Here is a 24916-nt window from a genome sequence, read left to right as displayed (position 1 = left end):
CTCAGGTTAATCACATGTAATGTGTACATATATGTGAAGCATTTATCAAATGAATATACACACATTGAATGAGTAGTATTTGGGTTAATTATAGATGTATGTTATAGATACAAATATATGATTTTCACGAAATGCCTCTCAAAATCATATAACTATGAAAGCTTATTATGCAAGTATATGTATATGTATTATCTTGAAAGTAATCTCCTTTAAGACAGGGACTCCTTTATAACTTTGTGTCCCTAATGCTTAACATAGTGCCTTGCACATATGGAGATAAACATGAATCCATATTGTGTGTGTGTGTGTATATATATATATATATATATATATATATATATATATATATATATATATATATACACACACACACACACACACACACACACATAATTTTAAAGGATTGCTTGCTATAATAGTGAATATTTCAATGATAACTTCATCTAAGCAATTTGTGGTCAATAATAAAAAACAAGTATTTAATGATTAAAACAGTAATGAAAAGTCTAACTTTTCTCACATGAGTGACAATTATTTTTGGAAATGAATTATCATTAGTGCATGGGGACCAAATAACATTAGCTAAACAGGAGGACTCTTTCTTATTGTTTTAGCCAGTTTCCTTCACCTTCGATAAGTCAATAAAACCAAAGCACAAAGAAAAACATTAGATTCAGATATGTACATTCCTAGATGATTTGGGTTTTTAAAACTGTGCATAAATATATATATGTGTGTGTATATAAATTGATTATTAAAATTATTTTCTCACTCTAAGCATACTTTATGGGCCATAGCAAGTGCTTTGCAAATGTTGGTTGATTCATCTAAGCCCTTTTTAAAATTTACCATATATACACATGTATTTAAGGATTTTTATAGGTTTTTTGAACTTTAACGAATATTGAGTTACATTTTAGATACAGCTATCAGTAAGGTACCCTACTCCCCCCAGGTTTATGATATAATCATTAAATTTAAAACCTATCTTTTCTCCCCTTCCTAGATCATAAATTTAAGGAAGAGACTTTACAGGGCATCTATCCAAATCTCTCATTTTACAAATGAAGAAACTGAGAGCCATAAAGCTTAAGTAACTTACCCAAAGTCACATAAGTAGTAAGTGGCAGTACCTTTTTTTCTGTCCTTACTTCTCTACTTTTGCTTTCTCTCTCTTTCTTTCTTTTATTTTTCTTTCATTTTTGTTGTTTCCTTCTTTTTTCTTTTCATTTTTCCATCTTAAAATAATATCTTTTCTTGGAGACATGCATTTTGGAATAGTGCTGTTGTGGTAATATGCCAGACAGTTCAAACAAGAACCACTCTACTTTTTTTTAATTGTGTAACAGTTCTGTTCAGATTGCCATGGAAGAGGTAAAGTAGTCCTCTTTCTGGAGCTTCCTTATCTAGATAAGGTAAAAATTCCCACTGTCCCAAGTCTTCATCACCCCACTGATGAAACCTTTGCTCTAGCACTGACAAGTTCTTGGCTACTTCACACATCTGAACTCTCTCCTAGGGTTTGACTTTTATAAGAGGTTACACCAAGAGAGAGGAGGAACATAAACATATAAATGTAGTCCCCTTTATAGCCTCTGAGCATCATGCAGCCCTTTCAAAGAGCTACATACATCAAAGAATTTGTGTCATGTGGAGATGCAGACCAATTCAGACCCACAGGCTGATAGAGTATGAAACAGAGACATACACTGAGACCTGGATGGCATCCAGCACATAAACAGATTGCCTGCCAGAAAATAAGGAGCCATCAACAAACAGAGATGAGAAGTGGAAAGACTGACTGGCATTATAGGGAGACTTAATGTGGAAGGATAACCCAGACTTACTACTGCCCTAAGATAGTGAGTCATGTAGGTTGTGAGATCACTTGATTACCTGTCAAGCCTAAATTCTTCTTGAAAGAAAGCCTCACCCAGAGCATTCTATATACAGTCCAGATGGCTGTATAAGCCCCTAGAGAGATGTAGCTCACAAGAAGAGAGGGTTGCTGGACTTCCTGGCACCCTTAAGTTCTTCCCTTTTTGTGGGGATCAGGAGGAGAGAGTAGAGAATCTTAGTAATAGGTTAAATATAGCTCCTTGGGGAAGCAAGAGGCCCACTGAAGCATGAAGGGGAGTTTCCCTGAGTCTTTATGAGTTCATGTAAGAGTTCTTTCTGTTTTTGCCAGGTTAAATAAAACCTGTCCTATAGTTAATGTTTTGTTGGCCTGCATGCTTGCTTGAGAGCTAAGGGCCCATAAAGAGACATTCTAATGGTCCCAGGGAAAATCTTGGTTCAGGACAGGAGTCAAAGGTATTTATTTAGAGAGATCTTCAAGGTGAACCAAATAGACACTGGTCCAAAACTGCTTTTCTACAGTGATATGGGCCATGGGTTACATTCTTGCATTTTAAAATCCATCTCTTCAGTGAAGCCATAACTTCTGACAGCATGTTCTAAAAATTAAGATTTTTTGTAATTTTTATTTCCACAGGAAAAAATAAACTCAAGTAAAGACACTTTGACCAAGCTAGAATTGATTCAATTTATATCTATGGTAATCACAGAGGACTAAATTTTTATCTTCACTAGCTATAATATTGTTATATTCTCAAACCGGGGCATGACATGCACAAAAGGCTCTAAGAACATTGGAGAAGAGCTTTATGCTATACCAAGCCACTGCCTTGAATGAAGAAATGAGTTACTCCTTTTTTGTTTTTTACTAAGTTTATTAATGCATTGTCAATATTCAGGGTTTAAAATGGTAATGATAAAATGTAAAGGTCTTTTTTATATTCTTATTTGCTATATTATGTATACTTTCTGTGATAATGGAATACTTCTAGTCTGCAAGAATATATGAGACACTCACCAATGTTTTACTGTTTGTAACGTGAATGGACCTATTGCAGTAAAGTAATTCCCATTTTAGTGAACATTTATAAAATGTTTTATTCTCAGAGTGTAAGACTTGATTTTTTTCCAAAATTAGATTCATAATCTACCCAATAGGAAAGCAGGAAAATCCATGCAAAAAATACAAAGAATTCTCAGGAATTTCCATTTCTATCTACTGACTTCTCAGATACCTGAGGCTGGTTTTTTAATTGATGTCTAGAAAAGAGATTGACTCAGGTCATCATTGTCAAAAAGTACCATGTGCTTCCTAGTTTTAATAAGTTGTATGTCATGGTTGGTAACTAGGCTTACCTGTGGTTTTTTTTTGTTCTTGTGGCATGATGAAAAAGAGAGAAGATCCAATCAATATACCATATTTTGTGAATTCAAATCAGTTTGATCTCTTTTCTGTAGACTATCTCAGTTAAATCTGGAAGGTTTTAATTTCATGAATGAGTTTTTATTTTTATTTCAATATATATTCTACAACTACAGGACAATGGCTCACCAAAATACAATTATGAAACCAGTATTCTGTGCACAATACAAATGGAAAGCCATGAATATTTATGCATTACTTCCATTGACTTTAATGGGGAGGTCACTGCATGGGATGATGGCAGAATTGTCTGGCTTCTTGATAGCTAAACTAAAAAGAAGAAGAAGAATTAGATTTAAAACTGCTGGAAGGTTACATTTAAATGTATTTATGTAACTTTTATTTGTATATACTAGCCCTCTTTGTACCCTATGCTTCAATTTTGGAAAGGAAACTCATTGATTTAATCTTCACTTGCCTTTTGGGGAATTTGTCAGAGAGTGCTTCTGGAGAGTTAATAGCACCTGTGTGGCTGTATAGCATTAGGCTCATGTTGTGTTGATTTTGACTCAGGGGAACAGTTTCCTCCAAAATATTTCATGGTCTTCACCATTTTAACCCTCACATGGTCCAGATCGCTCTTAATCTAGTTATTCATTTAGCACATGGGGGGTGGGGGACTTGCATGAGTTGAACCACTTTATATGCAACAGAGATACTCATGGGAGGAGGATGATTTCACAATGCAATGCTCTCCATTCTTAGTAAGCCTAGCCATTTTAATCCTAGGCTGTTTCAACATCTGTCATAAATTTATGTGGTTTTCCAAAAGGGGACAACTGATAAGAAAAAAATCACTGATAAGAAAAATCTCCCCTTGTTGAATTTTTAAAAAAATATATATCACAATGAACCCTGTTATTTGGACTAAAGTAACTGCTGTTCAGTGAAAGCAGTGAACACTTTTTGCTTCATAATTTAAAAAGCAGCACTATGATTGGTGTGGTATTTATTATGAAATGATGACAAAAGAGTACCAGTGGTTTTAATAGTTTTAGCTTATAAGAGCTGTTGTTAATTTTGTCTGTAGAGTTGCAGGTGAAATAATGCACAATGGATAAATAGTCTATATTGGTTTAACTGAACATAATATATAGTGTGTTCTGGAGTTGTTTGTCTCAATAGACTATAGTAATCAAAAGTAATGAACCTATTATGTGCAGGACCTTGGAGAGCGTAGAATGGCAGTAAAAGTGTGGCACATAAAAGGTTTATTAAAGGAAATTAAAGTCCATCATTGCCACACCTGCTCCCCTATTATAAGTCTATGGCAGGTCAGTGCCTTCAATCACAACTCAGCATCAGAGAACAGAGACACGTTTCCCATTACCATTGCAGTCACACTGCATACAGTCTATTCTCAGTTTTTAAGGATAGGAGCAACTGAAGTGAACCTTCTGCCTGTGGTTTTCAGATAGGAAAAAAAAACCGTAACTCATGCTAAAGAATTTCGCCTGATTAAAATATAACTATGACAACCTTATAGAACATTGAAGTCTATTTGGAGGGTGTAAGAGACTAATCAGCAAGCTGGATATCACCCTCTCACAAGCCAAATGCAAAAACAGTTATTTGTAGAACATTTGCTTGTATTTGGGCATTTTAAAGTCTCTTGTGAAAAAGTTTTAAAAAACTTTACATTGTCTTATTTTACATCATTCAAAAGTCAGCGTTCTTGCTAATTATCACAATCATTTCCTGAATTTCCACTAGAATTCTGTGTGGAAATGTATACCCTTTACTCTTCTGTTTATGTTTGGTGTGGTAGTTTTTTTTTTCTTTATTTGAAATACCAGAATGTTTCAGAAAGGGCTAAGAAGGTCAAGGATGCAAGATTTGATGAAGCCAAAGAAGCCTTCGAGGATGGTTTTCTAGGTATCTGTGTTCATTGGAAACATCGTGCTTCAGATAATAACTGGCTCTTTATCACAGAAGTGCCTGAATCATCAGCAAACACTTGTGGACAATAGAATAGAATGGACCTTTAATAGCTGTTCTTTCTCATTTCTAGATTCAGTCAATAATTTTTTCACAATCTATGGATTGTTAGAATCATATACATGACAGTCCTAACTATCCTAAGGATATCCTGACTATCCTAAAGATATATAAGCATGTATGTACATATTTATCATATATGTATACATACCTAAATACATATACATATATGCACATATGTCTAAGCATATATATATATATACACATATGTCTTCAGAGCTAGAATGAATTTTATAAACATGGCTATTCTGTTTTTCATCGTATCTTTCACAACATCTTGGTACACAATTGTATACTGGGTAGAGGTTTTGGTCAGTGGCAAAGGAGGTGAATTTAAGATTTTGTGTTAATGTTACAGATGGATGCAGATGCTGAAGATAAAAGACTGCATACTCGCTCAAAAGGAACCAAGGGTGAGTTAGCAAGCAGGTTCCATGACACTGTGCCCATAACACCATGAAATATGGTTGTTCTTATGTTAGGTCCCTAATGTGTAGTCAAAGTGTATATAGCTTCCTCAGGGCTTCTTTTTTTAATCAAGTCAGGACATAGGCTACGGGCATTAAGAGACAAAATGCTATTAGCTAGGAGTTAAAGAGGATAGAAAACTCCACAGAAATGCATGATACTTGATGACTGGAAAAATCACACAGAAAATGGAGTTGGGCATTGTGTGAAACAATATAATGTTAGGCAAGGGAAGCATGCTTTACTGAGACCTTCAAAATGTTATGGTGACCTTTAGCAGTAAATGAAAGTGCAGATTTTTTTAGTTCATTGCCCAAACAGGTTTTAATTTTATGTTACCTAGTTTAGTAGTTTCCAGTCTAAACTTAGTTCCAGTAAAATGAGATTGTTTGTTTTTTGACTGCCTCCTCTGGGATTTTTCAGCAGCTCTGCAAAGTAATGTTTGAAAGGTTTAACTTGCCGGATAGCCCTCTCTTTTTGTAAGCAACAGATGGTAATGTAATATTGAAATATAAACAGGCCCTTGATGATCTAAACATCTGGAAAGCAAGATTGACTAGCATCATAACCCCTCAAGGAAAATAACTTTTTATTATAATTAGTAATATTTTTTGTGACCCTTAATTCTAAGTGGAAAACTTGATGCTCAGTATGGCATGTGAGAGGATAAGCAAAGGGGGATACATGGGCATAGCACTTGCAACAAAACAATCACATTTATAAAATGTTTCAAGAACAGTAGATTAAAATAGCCAGACAAATGAAATGCTTTTATTATCTAGCTATTTTATATTTTATCCGAAGTCAGCAACTCCTATTCGCGTAAAACCCAAAACAGCAGAATTAGAAAAAATAAGCTCAAAACAGATTTACAAATTTTCAATTTGCCATGGAAACCAAAGTATAGAATCACCAGCAATTAACACCTGGAATTTCCTCTATTCAAACAAAAGTTTTACTCTATATGCTTTTCTACTTTGAGTTCCAGGAACTTTTTAAATTGTGTCCAGGATGCAAGTAGAGAATATCCTTATGGACAAATAAATGTGGTATAGAGGTCCTAAACATTAAACTTTTATCATCAAAATTCATACCTCAATAGTATACTAATAAAGAAGGGAGCAAAATGAGATGTGCTCTCTCATCAGACCATGTTTAAAGTTCAATAAGCTGAATTTCTTGGTTTGAATTCTAAAAGACATACTGTTGCTGCAGGCTCCTTGTCTACCACAGTACTGGAAAGTGAATCTTCTCATCTGAAATTTTATTTGGACTTCATTTTACACACACACACACACACACACACACACGCACACACACACACACACACACACACCTCAAACAAGAACGATCTTCCAGATGTGAAACAAATGTCATTCCTTGTGCTATTATCTTTATTGCTTGTGCTTGTACTCTTTGAAATCACCTGTTATCTGCCAATCTGCTGTTTATCCTTGTGTGGGCAGGTATGGATAAATACTACCTTTCTATATTCCCTTCCCAGAATCAGTCATTAAGTCAAAGGTTTTCTCCTACATTTCATACGTTTTCAAAAACTATTGCTGAAGTTTTCCCCCTTAATCGTACAGATACTTACTTTACCTGATATAGTTCTGGGAATTATTTGAGCAATGAAATTTGTCATCCACAATTATAAGTATGGGTTCATTGTCAAATTATTGCCTATAATTTCTCAGTGTAACTCTTTGTTCTGAATGGTTACTAGGGACTAGGAAAAAATTCATGGCAAGAAATTCCTAAAACTCAAGTTGTAAATCATTTAACTACTTTATTAAATTATAGTGTACATGTGTATATACATGGTATATTACTTGCTGTAGATAGATGATGATGATGACAGAGATAGATGATAGAGAGATAGATAGACAGATAGATAGACAGACAGACAGACAGACAGACAGACAGGTAGGTAGGTAGGTAGGTAGGTAGGTAGGTAGGTAGGTAGGTAGGTAGGTAGTTCAAGACCTTCCTCTGACATATAATAGAGTGAGAATGGGCAAGTCACTTAAACTTTCAATACTGCAAGGGAACACTCAAAGAATTAATGAAAATGATTTATTTCATACCTATTGCAGAGGAGTTAAATCAGTCAAAAAAAGAGTTTCTACACTAGGAGTTCTCCTACATTGACGAAATCACAGCTCTATAGCATGCACATGCTCATTCTCTGAATCTGTCTCTTTATGTCATTCTATGTGTCTCTTTCATACACATAGCTTTCTGTGTATATCTGCACAAAGACAAGTCTATATCTGGGCAAGTGGCATCTATAGAGCTTTTCATGGTCTATAAACTTTTAGCTATTTAATCCTCACAACATTGCTGCAAAGTAGGCATTTGCTATTCATATAATTATCCCCATGTATAGATGAGGAAAATGCAGCTCAGAAAGGTGATTTGCCCAAGGGCACTCAGATAGCAAGTATGAAAAAGAGAATTCATACCAACTCTTTCCTAACACCAAGTTCAATTTTTTTCCCACTATATTATGCTATCTTTCACATGTACTTAGATGTACAAATATATACAGATATGTATACATATTCACATATCTGATGTGTGTATGTATAGCTTTTACCCGCATGTACACATGAGTAGCAAAGAGTATTAGGACATTTTCTAACAATGTTTTCAACTCAAAATTCAAATGGATCTCTGATCTATTTAAATTGGATCTCCAGCAAATCATAAAATGTAATTTCTTGTATAAAGTGAAAATTTAAAAATGGTCAGTAGTTCCTAGTCCAACTGACTCTTATTGTGACCCCCACCTTATATCAAATAGTCTCCACAAGATTATAATAGCTTGCTGGTAGATTCTACAATCAGAGGGTGCAAGTTCACCAAAGAATTAATACTAAGTTCAGTACACTTCGGACCCTAAAGATCTGCCCTCTTTTAGTGAGAGATGAGAACTAGGAAGAATGTTCTCATTTGATTACAGTCCAGGTGGGGCAAATCTACACACGGAAAAGTTAACCGAATGAAAATGGGGATAAGATTTTACTAACAATTACAATGTCATCAGATGAAGGCAAATGCAGGTCGCATTTCAGAGGAGTAGGATGAGAAACAGAAACTGACTCAGTTTTTCTTTCTCTTTTTTGTTAACAGTGCAAGTGGACACTTTGGTACAACAACTCAGGTAAGAATTCATCTAAATCAATTTTCCGAAATTCCATTATTTTAAATCAAGTGAATCAATTATCTTTACGAAGCCTGGAGATCACTGTTTGGGGACAAAAATAAGAAGAACTACAGGATATGCCCTCTGAGATAGCCATTATCTGTTCTCAATAACAAAATGATCCATTTACTTAAATTTAATGAACATTTATTAAGTATCTGCATGCTATCAAGTACTCATTTGTTTATAGTTCAGCACTAACCTAATGAATTTTAAAAACTCAAAAATCTGTCAGGAATTATTTGGATAAAATGTGGCAACATTTAGAGGGAGAGTTCCATCTCCATAAATGTGAGAAGTCATGAAACATTGGGAAAATAAATTTACCTAAAATTTTTTGTCTGTACAATGATTTGAGAATTCATATAATTATATGAACATTCAAACCTAAAAAATTTTATATAATATTCAGACAATTAAACAAAGGGTTTTTTGATGGGATAATATTTCAATTTTCTGCTTTACAAAACAGGTGGAGATAACACTGATAAAGATAAAGACACCCCCTTTATACAATTCTATAATTGTATCTGTTGCATACTTTCTGTCGAAATAACCATAATTTCCAAGACATCGTACTTCATTGAGAGTAACCTAAGTATTTCCATTTTCTAAAAAGTTTTCTTTATGAGTTTTTTTAGAATAATTTCAAAGTATATCAGATTTCCTTGAGAAGGTCAATTGTTTGGTTACTGATAAAAATCAATAAGCTTTTAAAAAATATTTGCGGAAGAGAAATTGTTTGGCAGTGAGTGACAGCATACTTTTATAAGATGTCTTCAATAATGAGAAAGTCATCAAAGTATTTATTCTTTTGTAATATGTTTCATTTGTGAGGGATCTTTACTCATTCTTCCATTACTCTACTTTCATGCATTAGGAGGAAGAGTTAGCATGAAGTGTATCCTTAAAATGGCAATGGTACTGGGTTCTCAAGAGAAATGTTTGGAAAATCAAGTTTATCATAAGCATCTGAAATATCAGAGAACCTGTACTGTATGCTTTACCAGATAAAACAGGTTTTTGACAACAATTGTGCTTCATATTTTGTGATCACCAGCTATCTTAACTAATATTATGTTGCCTATTGCTCATTTTGTCAGCAATTGAGTATGCCTATTAATTGAACATGCACCTCTTAGTAGGCTATGTACACTTCTGCACTATTGTTATCTCTTGGTGAAGTTTGTTAGGATAGGGATCATGCCTTTCTTAATGTACTAAATTGTCTATAACTATAACTTCATCTATGGAAATTCCTTCTCTTCTCAGTCAGTTGTGTGCCTGACTTTTGGGGCAGATTGTGAAGGGATTCCTGTCCTTTGTTCTTGAAGAAGACCAAAATGACATCACTATGTTAGAATCATGTTATAGTTTGTCAGATTGTGGCCAAACAGACCAATACTAAATTTGCCTTATTTAAACTTCTCTTACAAGTTTAGATCTCAGAGAGTATTATTTTAACAGAGACATACAAACTCTTTTTTGGACCAGGATGAGAAATATGAAATTGACTGGTTTTTAAGTCACATTTGTTTAATCTGACACACACACAACCTCTTCCTTTTCAGCATATACCATCAGACAAACTAGTCTTGCATTGTCTCCTTATTTTAAAATTACAAAATATTATACCTTTGGATTTCACTGCTTGAAAACCACTACCTAAGCTTATAAAGTTTGTTTGTATTGCTATTCATTTCAAATATGTAATTGATTTTAAATGTTCAGTGGTACTTTCCTGTATCATCATTTTACAATTAAGTAACCTGGGATTGAGAGAAGTGAAGTGATTTGCCCAGGGTCTTACAACCAGTAAATTCCCAAGGAAGGACTAGAACTTGAGTCTTCTTGACTTGAAATCCAACACTCTATCCACTAAACCACCAAGTACAAGAATGTCTCAAATTGGCTTGTTCCTCTCTACTGAATGCTTTATCAGAGTGAGTGACTCCTCTTGTCTGTATATAACACATCTGACTTTTCAAGACTTGACTCCAAAGGATGGCTTAAAGAAGACTGTTGTCATTTTTGGAGTCAACAGCATTAGTGGACAGAGCTTTCTGTGAAGATCCCCAGGACAGGATTTTTCCACAAAGGAGTAGTGATAGAGTCCAGCATTTCCTTCTTATACTAGGAAAGTCTTCCTGCTGAGAGGACATTGTTTCTCTCCACTCCTCCATATGTGGGGATCTTGGTTACTGTAACTTCATCTATGGAAATTCCTTCCCTTCTCAGCCAGTTGTGTGCCTGACTTTTGGGGCAGATTGCTAAGGAATTCCTCAGGTTGGTTGGTTGGTTGGTTGCTGTCCTTTGTTCTTGAAAAGGACCAGAATGACATCACTACATTAGAATCATATTATAGTTTGTCAGATTGTGGCCAAACAGACCAATATGAACTAGAATGCTTTTCACAGGTCAGGCACAAATAGTTCATGTGAATATTTGAGGTGAATTCTCTAAATTTGTGTGTCTTGTGTTTCTCTTGAGCTACATCAATTCTGCTTTGCTCAGAGTATAGAACCTTCTTTGATGAGGGCAAGTCATGCTGGGCAGTCTTGTGCCAGTGTCTCCCATGTCAAGTAATCAATTCCAAAGTTCTTCAGAAAAGAACTTAATACATGATAAAACTGTTTAAGATGTTTTATAGTACATATTCACAATGGGCTGATGGAAGTTACAGATCACTGCCATGATATGGCAGCCAATAAAGTCAACATGATCTTGGACTCCTTTGAAGGAGGAAATGCTTGAAACTAAAGGCTGAATCTGGAGTACTATGTTGATTTCTGGACACTATATTCCAGGGAAGACATTGATGATATGGAGAGGGTTCAGAGGAAGGTAACTAAGATGATGAGGGTACTTGAAAGCGTGTCATTAAAAGACTTGCTGAGGGATCTGAGGGCATTTAGCCTACCCATGAAAAGTTTGGGGAGGGAATGGGGTCATAAGAGCTGTCTTCAAATAAAAAAACATAAGATCACAGATTTGGAACTGGAAGGAAACTTGAAGGTTATCTGCTCTAACTGCACCATTTTACTGAGACACAGATACTCAGAGATAGTATATGGCAAAACCACAGTTCAAACCCAGGTCCTCTGACTCAGAATCCATCTTCCCATTATACCATGCTGCTGTTACTCCAAAGGATAGAATGAGAACCAATGGGGTTGGCCTACTCAGTAAGTCTCTGTGCTCCCTATTGCCTCTAGAATAAAATATAACTGCCACTGTCTGGCATTTAATCCAACCTATCTTTACAAAGTGATGACTGAGTTGTGGCCAGACCAATGATATGCTGGAGCCAGTTTATTCTGGCTCACAGAAACAAATTGTGAAAATGTCAATGTGAACATTTATACCTCAGAAATCAACAAATGCTACAAATTGGAGCTTTATTGCTTTGTTGATTGTATAGACCTAAGAAATTAATGGAGAAAATGTTGATAATACCTATCAAATGTAAAAGTATGTTTTGTATAGTTTTTTTGAGAGAGATGGTTATTAAAAATTTACCATCACACCACTTGGTCAAAGTGACCCACTTGTGACTCTCTATATGTTCTGTTCTCAGATTTTTTTTAACTTCTAGACATTTCCAGAAATTGTCCTCTATGTCTGGAATGCTTTGCCTCCTCACCATTGCCTTTCAGAATCCCTATTTTCCTTCAAAGCCCTGCTTAAATGCCATCTTTTATAGGAGGCTGATTCTCCTAGTGTCGATGTTCTTCCTGACTCCAAAAAATGCCTTTGTATTTAGTCTGTGTATCCTTATTTGTGCATATATTTTCTTCCCCAGTAGAATGTGAGTTCCTTGTAGGCAGGCATTGTTTCATTTTGTCTTTGGCATTCAATAAATGTTTGGTGAGTTATTGCTGAATCTAAAGGCAGATGCAAAGCCCAGTAAGGTGAAAGGGATTGCCTGTACTGTTGTACAGATGAGAACTAGAAGGCTGAGTTCACAGAATACCTAGGAGCCCAGTTTTCCTAAAATGTAGAATGTTTAAAGAGGAATACAGCTGTATGTGGCAATGAGGCTGAAAAGTCACAGTAAAGTCAGATTGTAGTAGGACTTAAATGCCAAATTACGAATTTATATTTTATCTTGTAGACCAGAGGTTCTTAGCTTTTTTACCTGTGCCATGGATCCCCGTATCAATATGATGAACCTTATGTATCCCTTCTCAGGAAAAAAAAAAATGTTTCTAAATGCAGAAAATAAAATGTAGAGGATTATATTGAAATACAGTTATCTAAGTATTTGAAAAGCAAATTCATGGACCTCAAGTTAAGAACCCTCTGCTAGAGGTATAAGGAGCTACTCATGGCTCAACATAAGAAAAGAAAAACAAAGAGCTTTTTAACAAGTAGATATGTAAAAAGATGGAATAAGCTGACTCAGCAAACAGGATCATAAAACTCAGAACTTGAAGAAACATCAGAGGTTATCTATTCCAATCCCCTCATTTTATAGATGAGGAAACAGAGACCTAGGGATGTGAAATGACTTGCCAAAGCCAGACAAGGAGTTAAAGTTCAAGTTGGAATTTTAAGCTAGGTCTTCTTACTCCAGGACCAATGTGATTTCTGCCATAGCATGATTCCTAATATATTCCCCATCATTCAAAGTCATCAGGTAAAGAATCAATAGATGTCCACTTGTCAGAGATATTATTGAGGGAATTCATATTTCAAGGAGGATTCATATCATCAAGACTGATGCCCTAAGGGGCAGCTAAATGGCACAGTGCATTCAGTACTGGCCCTGGAGTCAGTAGGACCTGAGTTTAAATCTGGCCTCAGACACTTGACACTTACTAGCTTAGTGACCCTGGGCAAGTCATTTAACCCTAACTCCATCAAAAGAGAAAAAAAAATTTAGAGGATCAATAAAGTCCTTTCCATCTCTATAATGTTGGCATAGCTGGCAGGATAGAGTGCTGAACCTGGAGTTAGAAAGATCTGGGTTCGAATATAGCCTCAGACATTTACTAACTGTGTGACCCTAAGCAAGTCACTTAACCTTGCCTTGCCTCATCTTCCTCATGTGTAAAAAGGGAATGATAATGGCACCTACCTCCGAGGCTTGTTGTAAGATAATAATTGTAAAGCATTTAGCACAGTGCCCAGTACATAGTAAGTGCTATATAAATGTTTGCAATCATAATTATTATTAGCTATCCTGATATGCTGAAAAGGGAATATTATTCAAAAATAGATAGGTATAGATTGTTAAATGGCCCAGACAGAGATTTTAAAATCTCATCATAAATGATTTTGGGAGAAACATATATGTAGCTAGTTACCTAGAAGGCTGTTCTAGTTTTAGTGTATCCTTTTAATTTATTTAATCCAACTTCTTATTTATGTCATATTAACTCAATTTAGTGAATTAGTTAAGGAAAAAGTCCCAAAGTTTTCCTGAAATTTGAATATATTTAAAATCATTGTGTTCTCCCAGACTGTCAGTTCTGGACGTTACCAAAAGGTCAATGATAATTTAATTGGATCTTTATGTAGAGATATAGATAGATAGATAGATAGATAGATAGATAGATAGATAGATAGATAGATAGATAGATAGATAGATAGATGATAGATAGATAGACAGATAGATATAGATATACAGACATATATACATACACCTATGTTTGTGTAAAACATCTATGTCTTACAAAAATATATATATGTAAGATTTTAATGTTTCTGAAGCCACTGGTTACCAAAATACTAACACAAATGAAGCTAATGTAAATACACTATATGTTGTTCATGGCACTAATAAAAATTGATGCTGACATTCCCATCTCTTGTTATACTCTATGTCAGCCTCCTTCATCATCATTACAAAAGCAATTTATAACCACAGACCCACCTTTAATCATGCCCCCTTATTAGTACTTCCAATCTTACCCTTGAACACAAATCAGATTTACAGGTGGTGTCTAGAATCCTCCCGTTTCTTTCTAAAGTATGTGAATTACATTATCTACCCTCTTGTCTTTTATTACTCCTATCCTTAACCTGAACCAAGTGCCATGGCAACTATTAATATTGATAATTGCTTCATGCATTGGCAAAGTGTTTTCCATTTGGTTCAGCCCCTTTTCAGCAATTAGGAAAATAGATCCCAGACACTGAGATGTCACCCTGTGTTTCTTTTGTGACTACTCGAAAGGCAAATGAATTCAGGCTCTTAGCAATATTAGTGACATCTCCTTCTAACCCAACTGTCCTTTACTCGCTTCACTGTCGCCTTGCCAATTTGCTGACCTAAGTGCAGTAATTAAAGTTTTTCTTACTTTCTCTTTTTCTGCTTTATTTTATTTTCACTTATGTTGTACATGCTCTTTTATCATTCAACCATGCAACTTGTTATTTGAGGGGGGGTGTGTACTTTAGAGTGTCAAAGTTTTTACAAGATGTTACCGAAGTTAAATATTTGGTTAGATATTTTCAATTTAATCCAACAAACATTTATTAAGCACTGCTAGAGGTAAGATGGAAAAACTAAACCCAGTTAAACTCCTTTCATGGAATTTATGATCTAGTGTTGAGGAGGAATAAAGTGGGATAGACACAAATAGCTACAGCACGATGTAGGGTGTGACCAGGTAAATACATGGAAGAGGTATAATAGAATACTTGAGGGAGAGATCACTTTTAGTTGGGGAGACTGCAGTAGCTTTATAGAGTGAGTTGGTACTTGAACTGGTCTTTCAAGGTCAGGAAGGATTTCACCAAGTGAAAATGTGGAAGAAATCTGATAGACCTTTTTCATCAGAGAGATTGGAGATCATGTACACTAAGCACCTTTTTTTACAAACAAGGAGACTGAGGCCCAGGGAGTTTAAGTAACTGACCCAGTCATATGATTAGGAAACGGAAAATTTGGGATTTGAAATTAGGTATTGTAATTTCATATCCAAGGTTCTTTGTACTGTCCGATAATATCTTTTCAAGGTATGGGGGATAGTATGTTTAAAAAAATTGCAGAAATTAGTTAAGACAAGAAAATGGGAGAGCAGTGAATGATTGAATATTACGAAGGCACTGTAATGTAACAGAAAAAGTTCTGTTGGTTTGTTGTCAGAAGACTATAATTCAAGTCTCAGTTCCAACACTTACAAGGAGGATCAGGGCATATTTTCCTTTTGAGCCTTAGTTACCTCATCAATAAGAATGCGGATGGTAATTCTTGCTTTGCCTACCTCATAAGGTTGTTGTGAGGTTCAGATGAGATGATGTGTGTAAAATGCCATATCAATGGTTGAATGAATGAATTGTCATTACTGTTTAGTTGTTTCAGTAGTGTCTGATTCCTAGTGATCCCACTGAGGTTTTCTTGGCAAAGATACTGGAGTGGTTTGTCATTTCCTTCCCTAGCTCATTTTACAGATGAGGAAGCTGAGGCAAACAGGTTTGTGACTTGCCCAGGGTCAAACAGCTAGTAAGTGTCTAAGGCTAGATTTGATACTAGGTCTGGTGTTCTATCCACTGTGCCACCTAACTGGCCAAGCACTTATTAAGCACCTTTTATATGCAAGTACTATTTTAGCTGGTGCAGATATGACAGAAATGAAGCAATCTTCTGTCCTCATGCAGTCCATTCTATAAATTAAATCTATAAATTAAATCTAATAAATTAAATCAACAAGTATCTATATGAATATATAAATTCAGAGAGTTCCAAAATAGTAGTTATTATTAATATTAATTTATAATCCACATTAATCATTTGCAAAATGATTTTTTTATATTACCTCATTTGATTCTCCATTATTATCCCCATTTTACAGATGAGGAAACCAAGTGATTTGTCCTGGATCTCACAGATAGTGTCTGAGACGGAATACACACCCAGTTCTTCCTTATTTCGTATCCAGTTCTCTAATATACTTCATACCTCCCTCTGTACAGAGATACAAAAACGAGGGATAGAAGCTGAGCACTGTGGCTCTACCATAGAATGTATAGAGGGATCATGAGAATAATAAAGCTAGAAAAACAGATGAGAGTCAAGTTGCGAAGGACTTTAAATATGAAATAGAGAGGTTTGTATTTGGTCTCAGAGGTGATAGGGACCCACTGGTGTTTATTGGGCAGTGCAGTAATATGGTCAGAGGCAGCTAGCTGACATAGTCGATTGAGTGTCTGGCCTGAAGTCAGGAAGACTCATCTTCTTGAGTTCAAATCTGGCCTCATATACTTGCTAACTATTGACCCTAGGAAAGTCACTTCACCTTGTTTGCCAGTTTCCTCATCTGTAAAAAGACTTGGAGAAGGAAATGGAAAACCACTCCAGTATCTTTGCCAAGAAAACCCTAAATGGGGTCATGAAGAGTCAGATACAACTAAACAACTGAACAGCTTCAACTGATATGATCACACCTATACCCCAGGAAAATCCCTTTCTAGATATATGGAGAATGAATTGTAGTGTGTAGGAACTTGAGGCAGAGAGACCAATTAGGAAACTATTACATTTTTCCAAGTGAAAGGTGATGAAGACCTGAACTAGGGTGATGGTTATGTGAGTGGAGAGGAGATGATGAGAATGATACTGTGGAGGTAGAAATGACAACTTTATGAATCTTAAAAAGGCATTAAAATGTAAGTAGTTGTTACGGTAAATTTTAGTGGCTTGCAGCCTCAGGCAGCCTTCTCATTTCTTTAGATTTTTCTCCCATTTTATTCCATGCTATATTTTCATATTAAAATTATCATTATTTTTTAAGTAATTTACTTATTTTGTTCCTTTCCAGAGCCTAGCTTTCACTTCATATATATGGGGCTTTTCAGACATTAAGATTTATCTTCATATGCATGTTTTTAAATAGAGTAACTCACTTAACATACCTGCTGTAAAATATACTACCAAAACAAAAATAATGGATTCTATAATGATTTACTCATTCAACAAGCACTTATAAAACATCTCGAAGTTCCAGGCCATAGGAATACAAAGAAAATATTAAATTCACCTTAATCTAATTAGCAAGGTCAACCAGTAAGGGTAGATAGCTATGTGACCCTAAGCAAGTCATGTAACCCTATTTGCCTCAGTTTCCTCATCTGTAAAATGAACTGAAGAAGGAAAGGGCAAACCACTCCAGTATCTCCGCCAAGAAAACCCCAGATGGCGTCACAAAGAGTGAGACATGACTAAAAATGACTCAAATAACAATATCAACTCTTTTATTAACCTGGCCCAACTGCAATGCTAGGTAGTACACAGAGTAGAATTTCCATTGTTGACATCCCTGCTTGTCCATCTCCAGCTCCTAATACCTACTGAGAGTATTATACAGTGAGGGAAAATAAATGTTCCATGAAACAGAACATTCAATAAATTTAATCTATTTACACAGGATACTGTTCTAAGCCCTGGAGAATGTGGATATTTTTTTTATACCCATGAAAAACCTACTAACACCAAAGACTACAATTTTGTTACTAAAGATCAGACCTAGAAGAGTTATCATCTCATTCTTCATTTACATTGGTTTTGGTTCATGTTATTTATATATAAATATACATATATGTCATATTTATACACACCTATGTACACATATCTATCTTGTAATATATTTTGTATACATATATATACATGTGTGTGCATATATCTCGTGATTTTCACTTCACCACACATAATTATAGAATGGGAAAGAATGCAGATAGAGGTGATATAGAACTGACCCTCAAGAAGTTTACTATCTGATTGGAAAAAAAGAAGAATTACAGTTTCACCAGTAAATCTCAAGCAAATCACAGCGTCACATAGATTTGGAACTAAGAGGGAACGTCACCTCATCAAGCACCTTTTTATAAATGAAGAAACAGAGGGTAAGAAGAGTAAGATGATGTGGGAATTCACTGGTAATAAGCAGCAGACCCCAAGTTCAAACCTTCATCCCTAGACTACAAAGTCAGTGCTTTTCTAACTCCAAAGTGCTGCTTTTCCTGGAGAATGTGGAAAGTGATAAGGAGAGGTCCAGGACCTAGATTCCAAGCAAAGTAGTATTTTGAAAAATCGGAGAAAGAAAAGATTGCTTTTCAATTTTTTGTTTGGTGGTGGTGGTAGTAGTGGTGGTGATGGTGGTGGTAGTGATGGTGGTGGTGGTGGTGATGGTGGTGGTGGTGGTGATGGTGGTGGTGGTGGTGGTGGTGGTGGTGGTGGTGGTGGTGGTGGTAGTGGTGGTTTAGGGTGGGGTGAGGCAATAGTTAAGAAAAGCTCTCAGAGAAAAATTACACCAAAGAGTTGAAGGAAGGGAATAACTTCAACATACAGAGATTAGGAGGGGGGAGGGCGAAAAAGGAAGAGACAAAAAGAACAAAGACATGGAGACAGAGGAGATCTAGATTTCAAAAAGAGAAAGACAGCAGGTCAATTTGGCTAAGATACTGAGAACATGAAGAGTAATCACATGAGAGAGGGATGGAAATATACGAAGAATCCTAAGGGGTCATGGGGGAGGAGGGGAATAAATATTTTTAAGCAGTGTGTGCTAAGTAAAAAATGAAACAGTTTCTTCTGTCAAGGAGCTTACATCCTAAGTAGTGGTGTTAGAGTTCGTGATACTTTCCATCTATATCTTTAAGAGCAGCAACTATTTTTGCTTTTTCTTTGTGTCTTCAGAGTTTAGGGCAGTGTTTGGTACAAAGTGTGTTCGTCCTTTGCTGCCGAAGAGGACCATGCCATCAGAGAAATACTGACACGACTTGCATTTGACTTTGTTTAGAGTGAGGGAGGGCTGTGCAGGTCACCAGCCTCACTTCTCCTCCAGAGCCATCTGAATCCAGTGACCAGATATTCATCAGGATGACTGGACATGGCTCAGGATGAGGCAATTGGGGTTACGTGACTTGCCCAAGATCACACAGCTAATGAGTGTCAAGTATTTGAGGTGAGATTTGAACTGAGGTCCTCCTGACTCATGCACTGGTGCTCTATCCATTGCACCACCTAGCTGCCCCTTTGGTACAAAGTAAGGGCTTAATAAATGCTTCTTGAGGAGCAACTAGGTGTTATAGTGGATAAAGCATCAGTCCTGGAGTCAGGAGGACCTGAGTTCAAATCTTGCCTCAGACATTTAATAGCTGTGTGACCTTGAGCAAATCACTTAACTCAAATTGCTTCCAAAAATAAATACATGAATGAATAAATAAATAAATGTGTATTGATTGATCAATTAAGGAGAGGAAAACTAGATGTAATCTGATAGGCATCCTGCACTTGAGGAGAGCACATTTCAAAGGGCTGAGAGAAATTCTATGGCCTAAAATTCTATCAGAGAAGTTGGTCCAAGAGGGTTAATTGGAAGAGGTTAAAGAATGACATTCTGAAGACAGAACTGTTTAAGAAGGAGAGAGAGAGACAGAGAATGATTCAATAAATAATAAGTAATCAAACACCTCCTTTATGCCAAGTATTCTGCAAAGTGCTGAGGATACAAAAATGACAGTAAAACATTACTAGGCCGTCCCCTCAAGAAGTTCTTGTTTCCACAAGGGGATTACAACCACATATTTAGTAAAACCAAAAGAAATTCAAGGTAACCTTTTTGTAGGCACCCCTAGCAACTGGGGTGAGAAAGAAAATTCCTGAAGGACACTAGGGATGCCACAAGGTGGAGTCAGGAGTGGATTCCAAATATGGTCAATGGCCACCATAAAGGCAGATGGACTGGAGATTGAATGTTGTATGTGAAGAACAGCAAGAAGGAAAATTTGGCTCAAACATGGAGTGCATGCAGGGGAATAATGTGTAAAAAGATTTAAAATGGTAGGTTGGGAGCAAGTTATGAATGGTTTTAAATACTAAACACAGGTGTTTTATCTTAGGGGAAATAAGGAATGAGAAGAGTATGTAGAATAGAAGACTGACATGGTCAGACTACAGGAAGTCATTTTGATTGAAGGATGGATTGGAGTAGAGAGAGAGACATAGAGCTGGGAGACCAATTTAGAATATATTATCACAGTTCAATCAAGAATGATTTAGATCTGAACTAGAGTAATGGTTGTGGGAAGAGAAAAGAAGGCTGATGCAAGAGACAACATGGAGAGAGAAAAAACGAAGATTTGGCAACTGGTTGAGTATTTGGAGCAAGGGAGAATGAAGAATCAAGGACAACAGAAATTGTGAATCTGTGTACTGGGAATATGACAGTGGTCTAGAGAGAAATAGAGAAGTTTGGAAAACAAGTGAGTTGGGGGAAAAGGTAAATTCTGGTTTGGTGTCAGGGTGAGTTTTGAGATACCTGTGAGACATTAAGATTGAAAATCCAACAAGTAAGTGGTGAGGTAGAGCAGGAACTTAGACATGAAAGCAGGGGAGAATATAGATCTGAGTCACCTACATAAATCCATGGAAGCTGACCAAGAGTATAAAATAACATGGAGGGTACGCCCACAGTTCAGATTTGGGAGATAGATCGAGCAAAGGAGACTAAGAGAAAACCAAAAAAAGCATTATCATGAAAACCCAGAGAAGGGAGAGTAACCAGGACACAAGAGTGATTAACAATTTTAAATGCTGAGGATTGAGAAAAGACCACTTATTTTGCAACTGAGAGATCAACTGGTTTGATCTCTGGTTTGGAAACTGGGTTGCTTTGGAGAAAGAGTTTCATTTAAGAGATGAGGACTGAAGCCAGATTTCAAAAGATTTAGAAGAGAGGGAAGAGGAAGTAGGGGCAACTAGTGTAAATAGCTTTTTCCAGGAGTTTCTCAAGGAAGAGAATGGAAGGAGAGCTATAAGACAATAGCTTGAGATGGGGGATGAGAGAGTCAAGAAATTAAATGACTTGACCAAGGTCAGGCATATAGCAAATGGGATTCAAACTTTGGTTCCATAACTAAAAGTTCAGAAGAGCATCATAAGACTGAAATTCAGAATGAATTGGTACTAGTGATAAAGTCTAAGGAACATTTTTTAAAAAAGACTTTTTACAAGCAAAAGAGGAGGATAAAAGAAGGGATAGGACCATTGTATATAATATCTGACATTCAGTAATGGGTGAAGGGTAGAAGTGGTGCAGGGGAAAGAGGACTGGAGTAAGAGGACCTTCGTTCAAATCCTACCTCTGTCACTTCCTACCTGTGTGACCTTGAGCAAGTCACTTAATCTCAGGACACTTTTTCCTTCAACTGAAAAATGAGGATCAAATGGATACTGAGGTCCTTTCTGATTCTAGCTCTATGATTCTATGAAGGTAAAACCACTCATGCATTATTTTTCTTCTCTCTGCAAAAGTTTACCTTTAAACAGCAAAGAGAAGAACAACAATAGTTAACAAGGACTTCACATCCAAGACAATATAGTAGAAGAAAATCTAGTTCCCCTAAATTAGTTCAAGCAAATAGTCCTGACCAGAACATGATACCGATTGTAATTTGATAGTGATCCCTGGGAGATCATAAACAATAGGAAAGGAACTACAGGATTGAAGGATTATTATTTGTTTTTTCAGTCACCAAGAGTAGTGTGTATATATGTATGTATATAGTATGTATGCATATATACATATGTATGTGTATACATATATGTGTGTGTATTTACTTATATATGCTGTAGGCCAGTAAGTTTGACTTTGGTTGTAGGCAAAATTCTAAAACAAATCAAATGAATGTGCTATAAGCATTTAGAAAGGAAAGCAGTGATCACCAAGAGCTAGCATGGCTTCATTATGATCCCATGTTCACTGAGTTTTTTTTTTTTGATAGGATATACTGCACATAAGAAGTATATTGCAGGTATTGTTTACCTAGATTTCAAGACATTTTATCATTTTCTTTACAAAATTCTGTTTTCCCTTGAAAATACACATTTTTGTATATTTTGCATCCAGAAACCTTGGTTTCTAAACAGATTTAGAAAATTATAATTGAGAAAGTCTTTGATGCTATTCCCATTGTGGACACAAGTTGCAGAGATTCAGACTAGATGATAAATCAATTAGGGGTATTCAGAACAAAGGCATTAAATACAGCGTCCCTTGGTGATATACAGCCCACAATATTCCCAAATGCAGACTAATCCAGTTTAAAATGTATTTTGGAAATATTAACAAAATAAACAATAATTCAATAAAACACAGACAATTTTAATATGTGATTTTCTAAGTCAATGTGCACCTACAGGGATCTATATATATATGGGTTAGTAACTGGGATTTCTATTTGAGCTTGACAGTATTACATCCATCCATTCATTTATTTGATCATCATTAAGCTACTAGTACACCCAAAGTACTATTCTAAACTCTGGCAGAAAATATACAAGTTTTAGAGAAGACCTAAAAGTCCCTGCCCTCATAGAATTTATAATCCAGTATGTACCACATACATTTATAAATTAAAACATCATATTACAAAATAGCACATGGTGCATGCACTAAAGAATTGAAAAACAAGATGTATTAAGGTGTGAGGCTTTTAAGTAAGTCATCATGTAGGCAAGTCATTGAACTTCTCTGGGTCTAAGGTTTCTCATCTAGAGAATGAGGAGGTTGCATTAGGTGACCCACAAACTACACAAATTCCATTGTACTGGGCTTATTTTTTGAAGTATAAAATAAAATGATTAATAGATCATTAAAACTCAATGGAAAGGAGGAGAATCTAATTCAAATCACCTGACAGATTAAGTAAATCTGATGCTAATGACAGAATTTGAGGGTGTCAGTGCCAAACCACTGTCAATGATCTTCAAAGAATTGTAAAAAAAAAAAAATGGGCAAATACTGAAAACTGGAGATGAGCAAAAGTCTCAATTTCTTATAAGTGGAAGGAATTAGATATTTCCAACTACTGACAGATGAGCTAAACAAAATGATCAAACACATCATTAAAGGGAAGGCTTGTGAGCTCTTACAAAAGGATAGAGTGATCACCATGATTCAGCATGGCTTCATGAAGACCAAATGATGCCAGTCTAACCATCTTTCCTTTTTTTGATAGCATTACTCTTATTAGTTGGACAGGAAATAGCCATAACATATTGAGATTTCAACAAAGCATTTGACAAAGTCACTTAAAATGTCCTCACGAACCAGATGAAGAGCCATGACCTATCAGACACTGGAACGCTATGACTCAAGGACCAAATTCAACCCCAACACTTGTTTGTGTAAGACCCAGGAGCAAATAATTGTTTTTACATTTTAAAAAATATAAAGCCATACAAAATCTGTACAAAAACAAGCAGTGCTTAAATAAGTAAATGAATGAATAAATAAGCAAATAAATTGAATAAAAACAAAAAAATAATTTTATGAAACAATCAATGGGCCAGATTTGGCCCTTGGGCCATAGTTTGGCAACTTCTAGACCAAATCATATAACTATAAGATAGATTTGGAACTAATCAACTACATAGACTCCAACTGTATTAACATGTGGATTAAAGTCAGCCTGGAGTGAACTCATCACTTGAAAACATGCTATTCTCGTTTATACTTTCTATATTAGGTCACCTGCCCCTCTCCCACACCTCTCAGTCCTCAGAACTCATTCTTCCTTTACAGAGCCTTGATTGGATTTTATTGTATAGTACATGACTGGAGAATTACCAATATTTTTAAGCAGAATTTTGGAAAATATATGAATAGCTTCTTAGGACATAGAATGTTAAAATATCTGTACTAAGGCTGGGCAGGGACCTGATGGGATACCTGAATGAGTTTAGGCATTTGAGAGTCACCTGGGGCTGAGAGCAGGTGATATTGACAGAAATTTTGAAGTAGGGTTTGAGTAATGAACTCCAAGATTGCCTCCCAGGGCACTGTGTGGCTGACAATTTGATGGGACTGATAGACATGCTTATCTAGCTCAACATCAGAGGAGAGGACCAGCATGCGACCCAAAGAAGTGGGGAATCAGAGGTTACACTTGAAAACCCATCACTCACAATGATGCCATTCTAATTCATTCTCCATTGCTCTGAAATACACCCT

General features: G+C 35.9%; 1 protein-coding gene across 1 annotated transcript in view; it reads left to right on the top strand.

Annotated features, from left to right (window-relative positions):
* The window catches only part of ST18 (ST18 C2H2C-type zinc finger transcription factor), a 153099-nt gene that overhangs the window by 12502 nt on the left and 115681 nt on the right, over positions 1-24916 (top strand). The window contains exons 3-4 of the mRNA XM_072604580.1: positions 5637-5691; positions 8882-8912. Coding sequence (XP_072460681.1) covers positions 5637-5691; positions 8882-8912 — 86 coding nt within the window. The remainder of the gene's footprint in view (positions 1-5636; positions 5692-8881; positions 8913-24916) is intronic.

This window comes from Notamacropus eugenii, chromosome 4 (genome assembly GCF_028372415.1).
Source record: "Notamacropus eugenii isolate mMacEug1 chromosome 4, mMacEug1.pri_v2, whole genome shotgun sequence".
Classification (NCBI taxonomy): domain Eukaryota; kingdom Metazoa; phylum Chordata; class Mammalia; order Diprotodontia; family Macropodidae; genus Notamacropus; species Notamacropus eugenii.
Note: the sequence above shows the minus strand (reverse complement) of the source record. Positions and strands in the feature narration are given on the sequence as shown.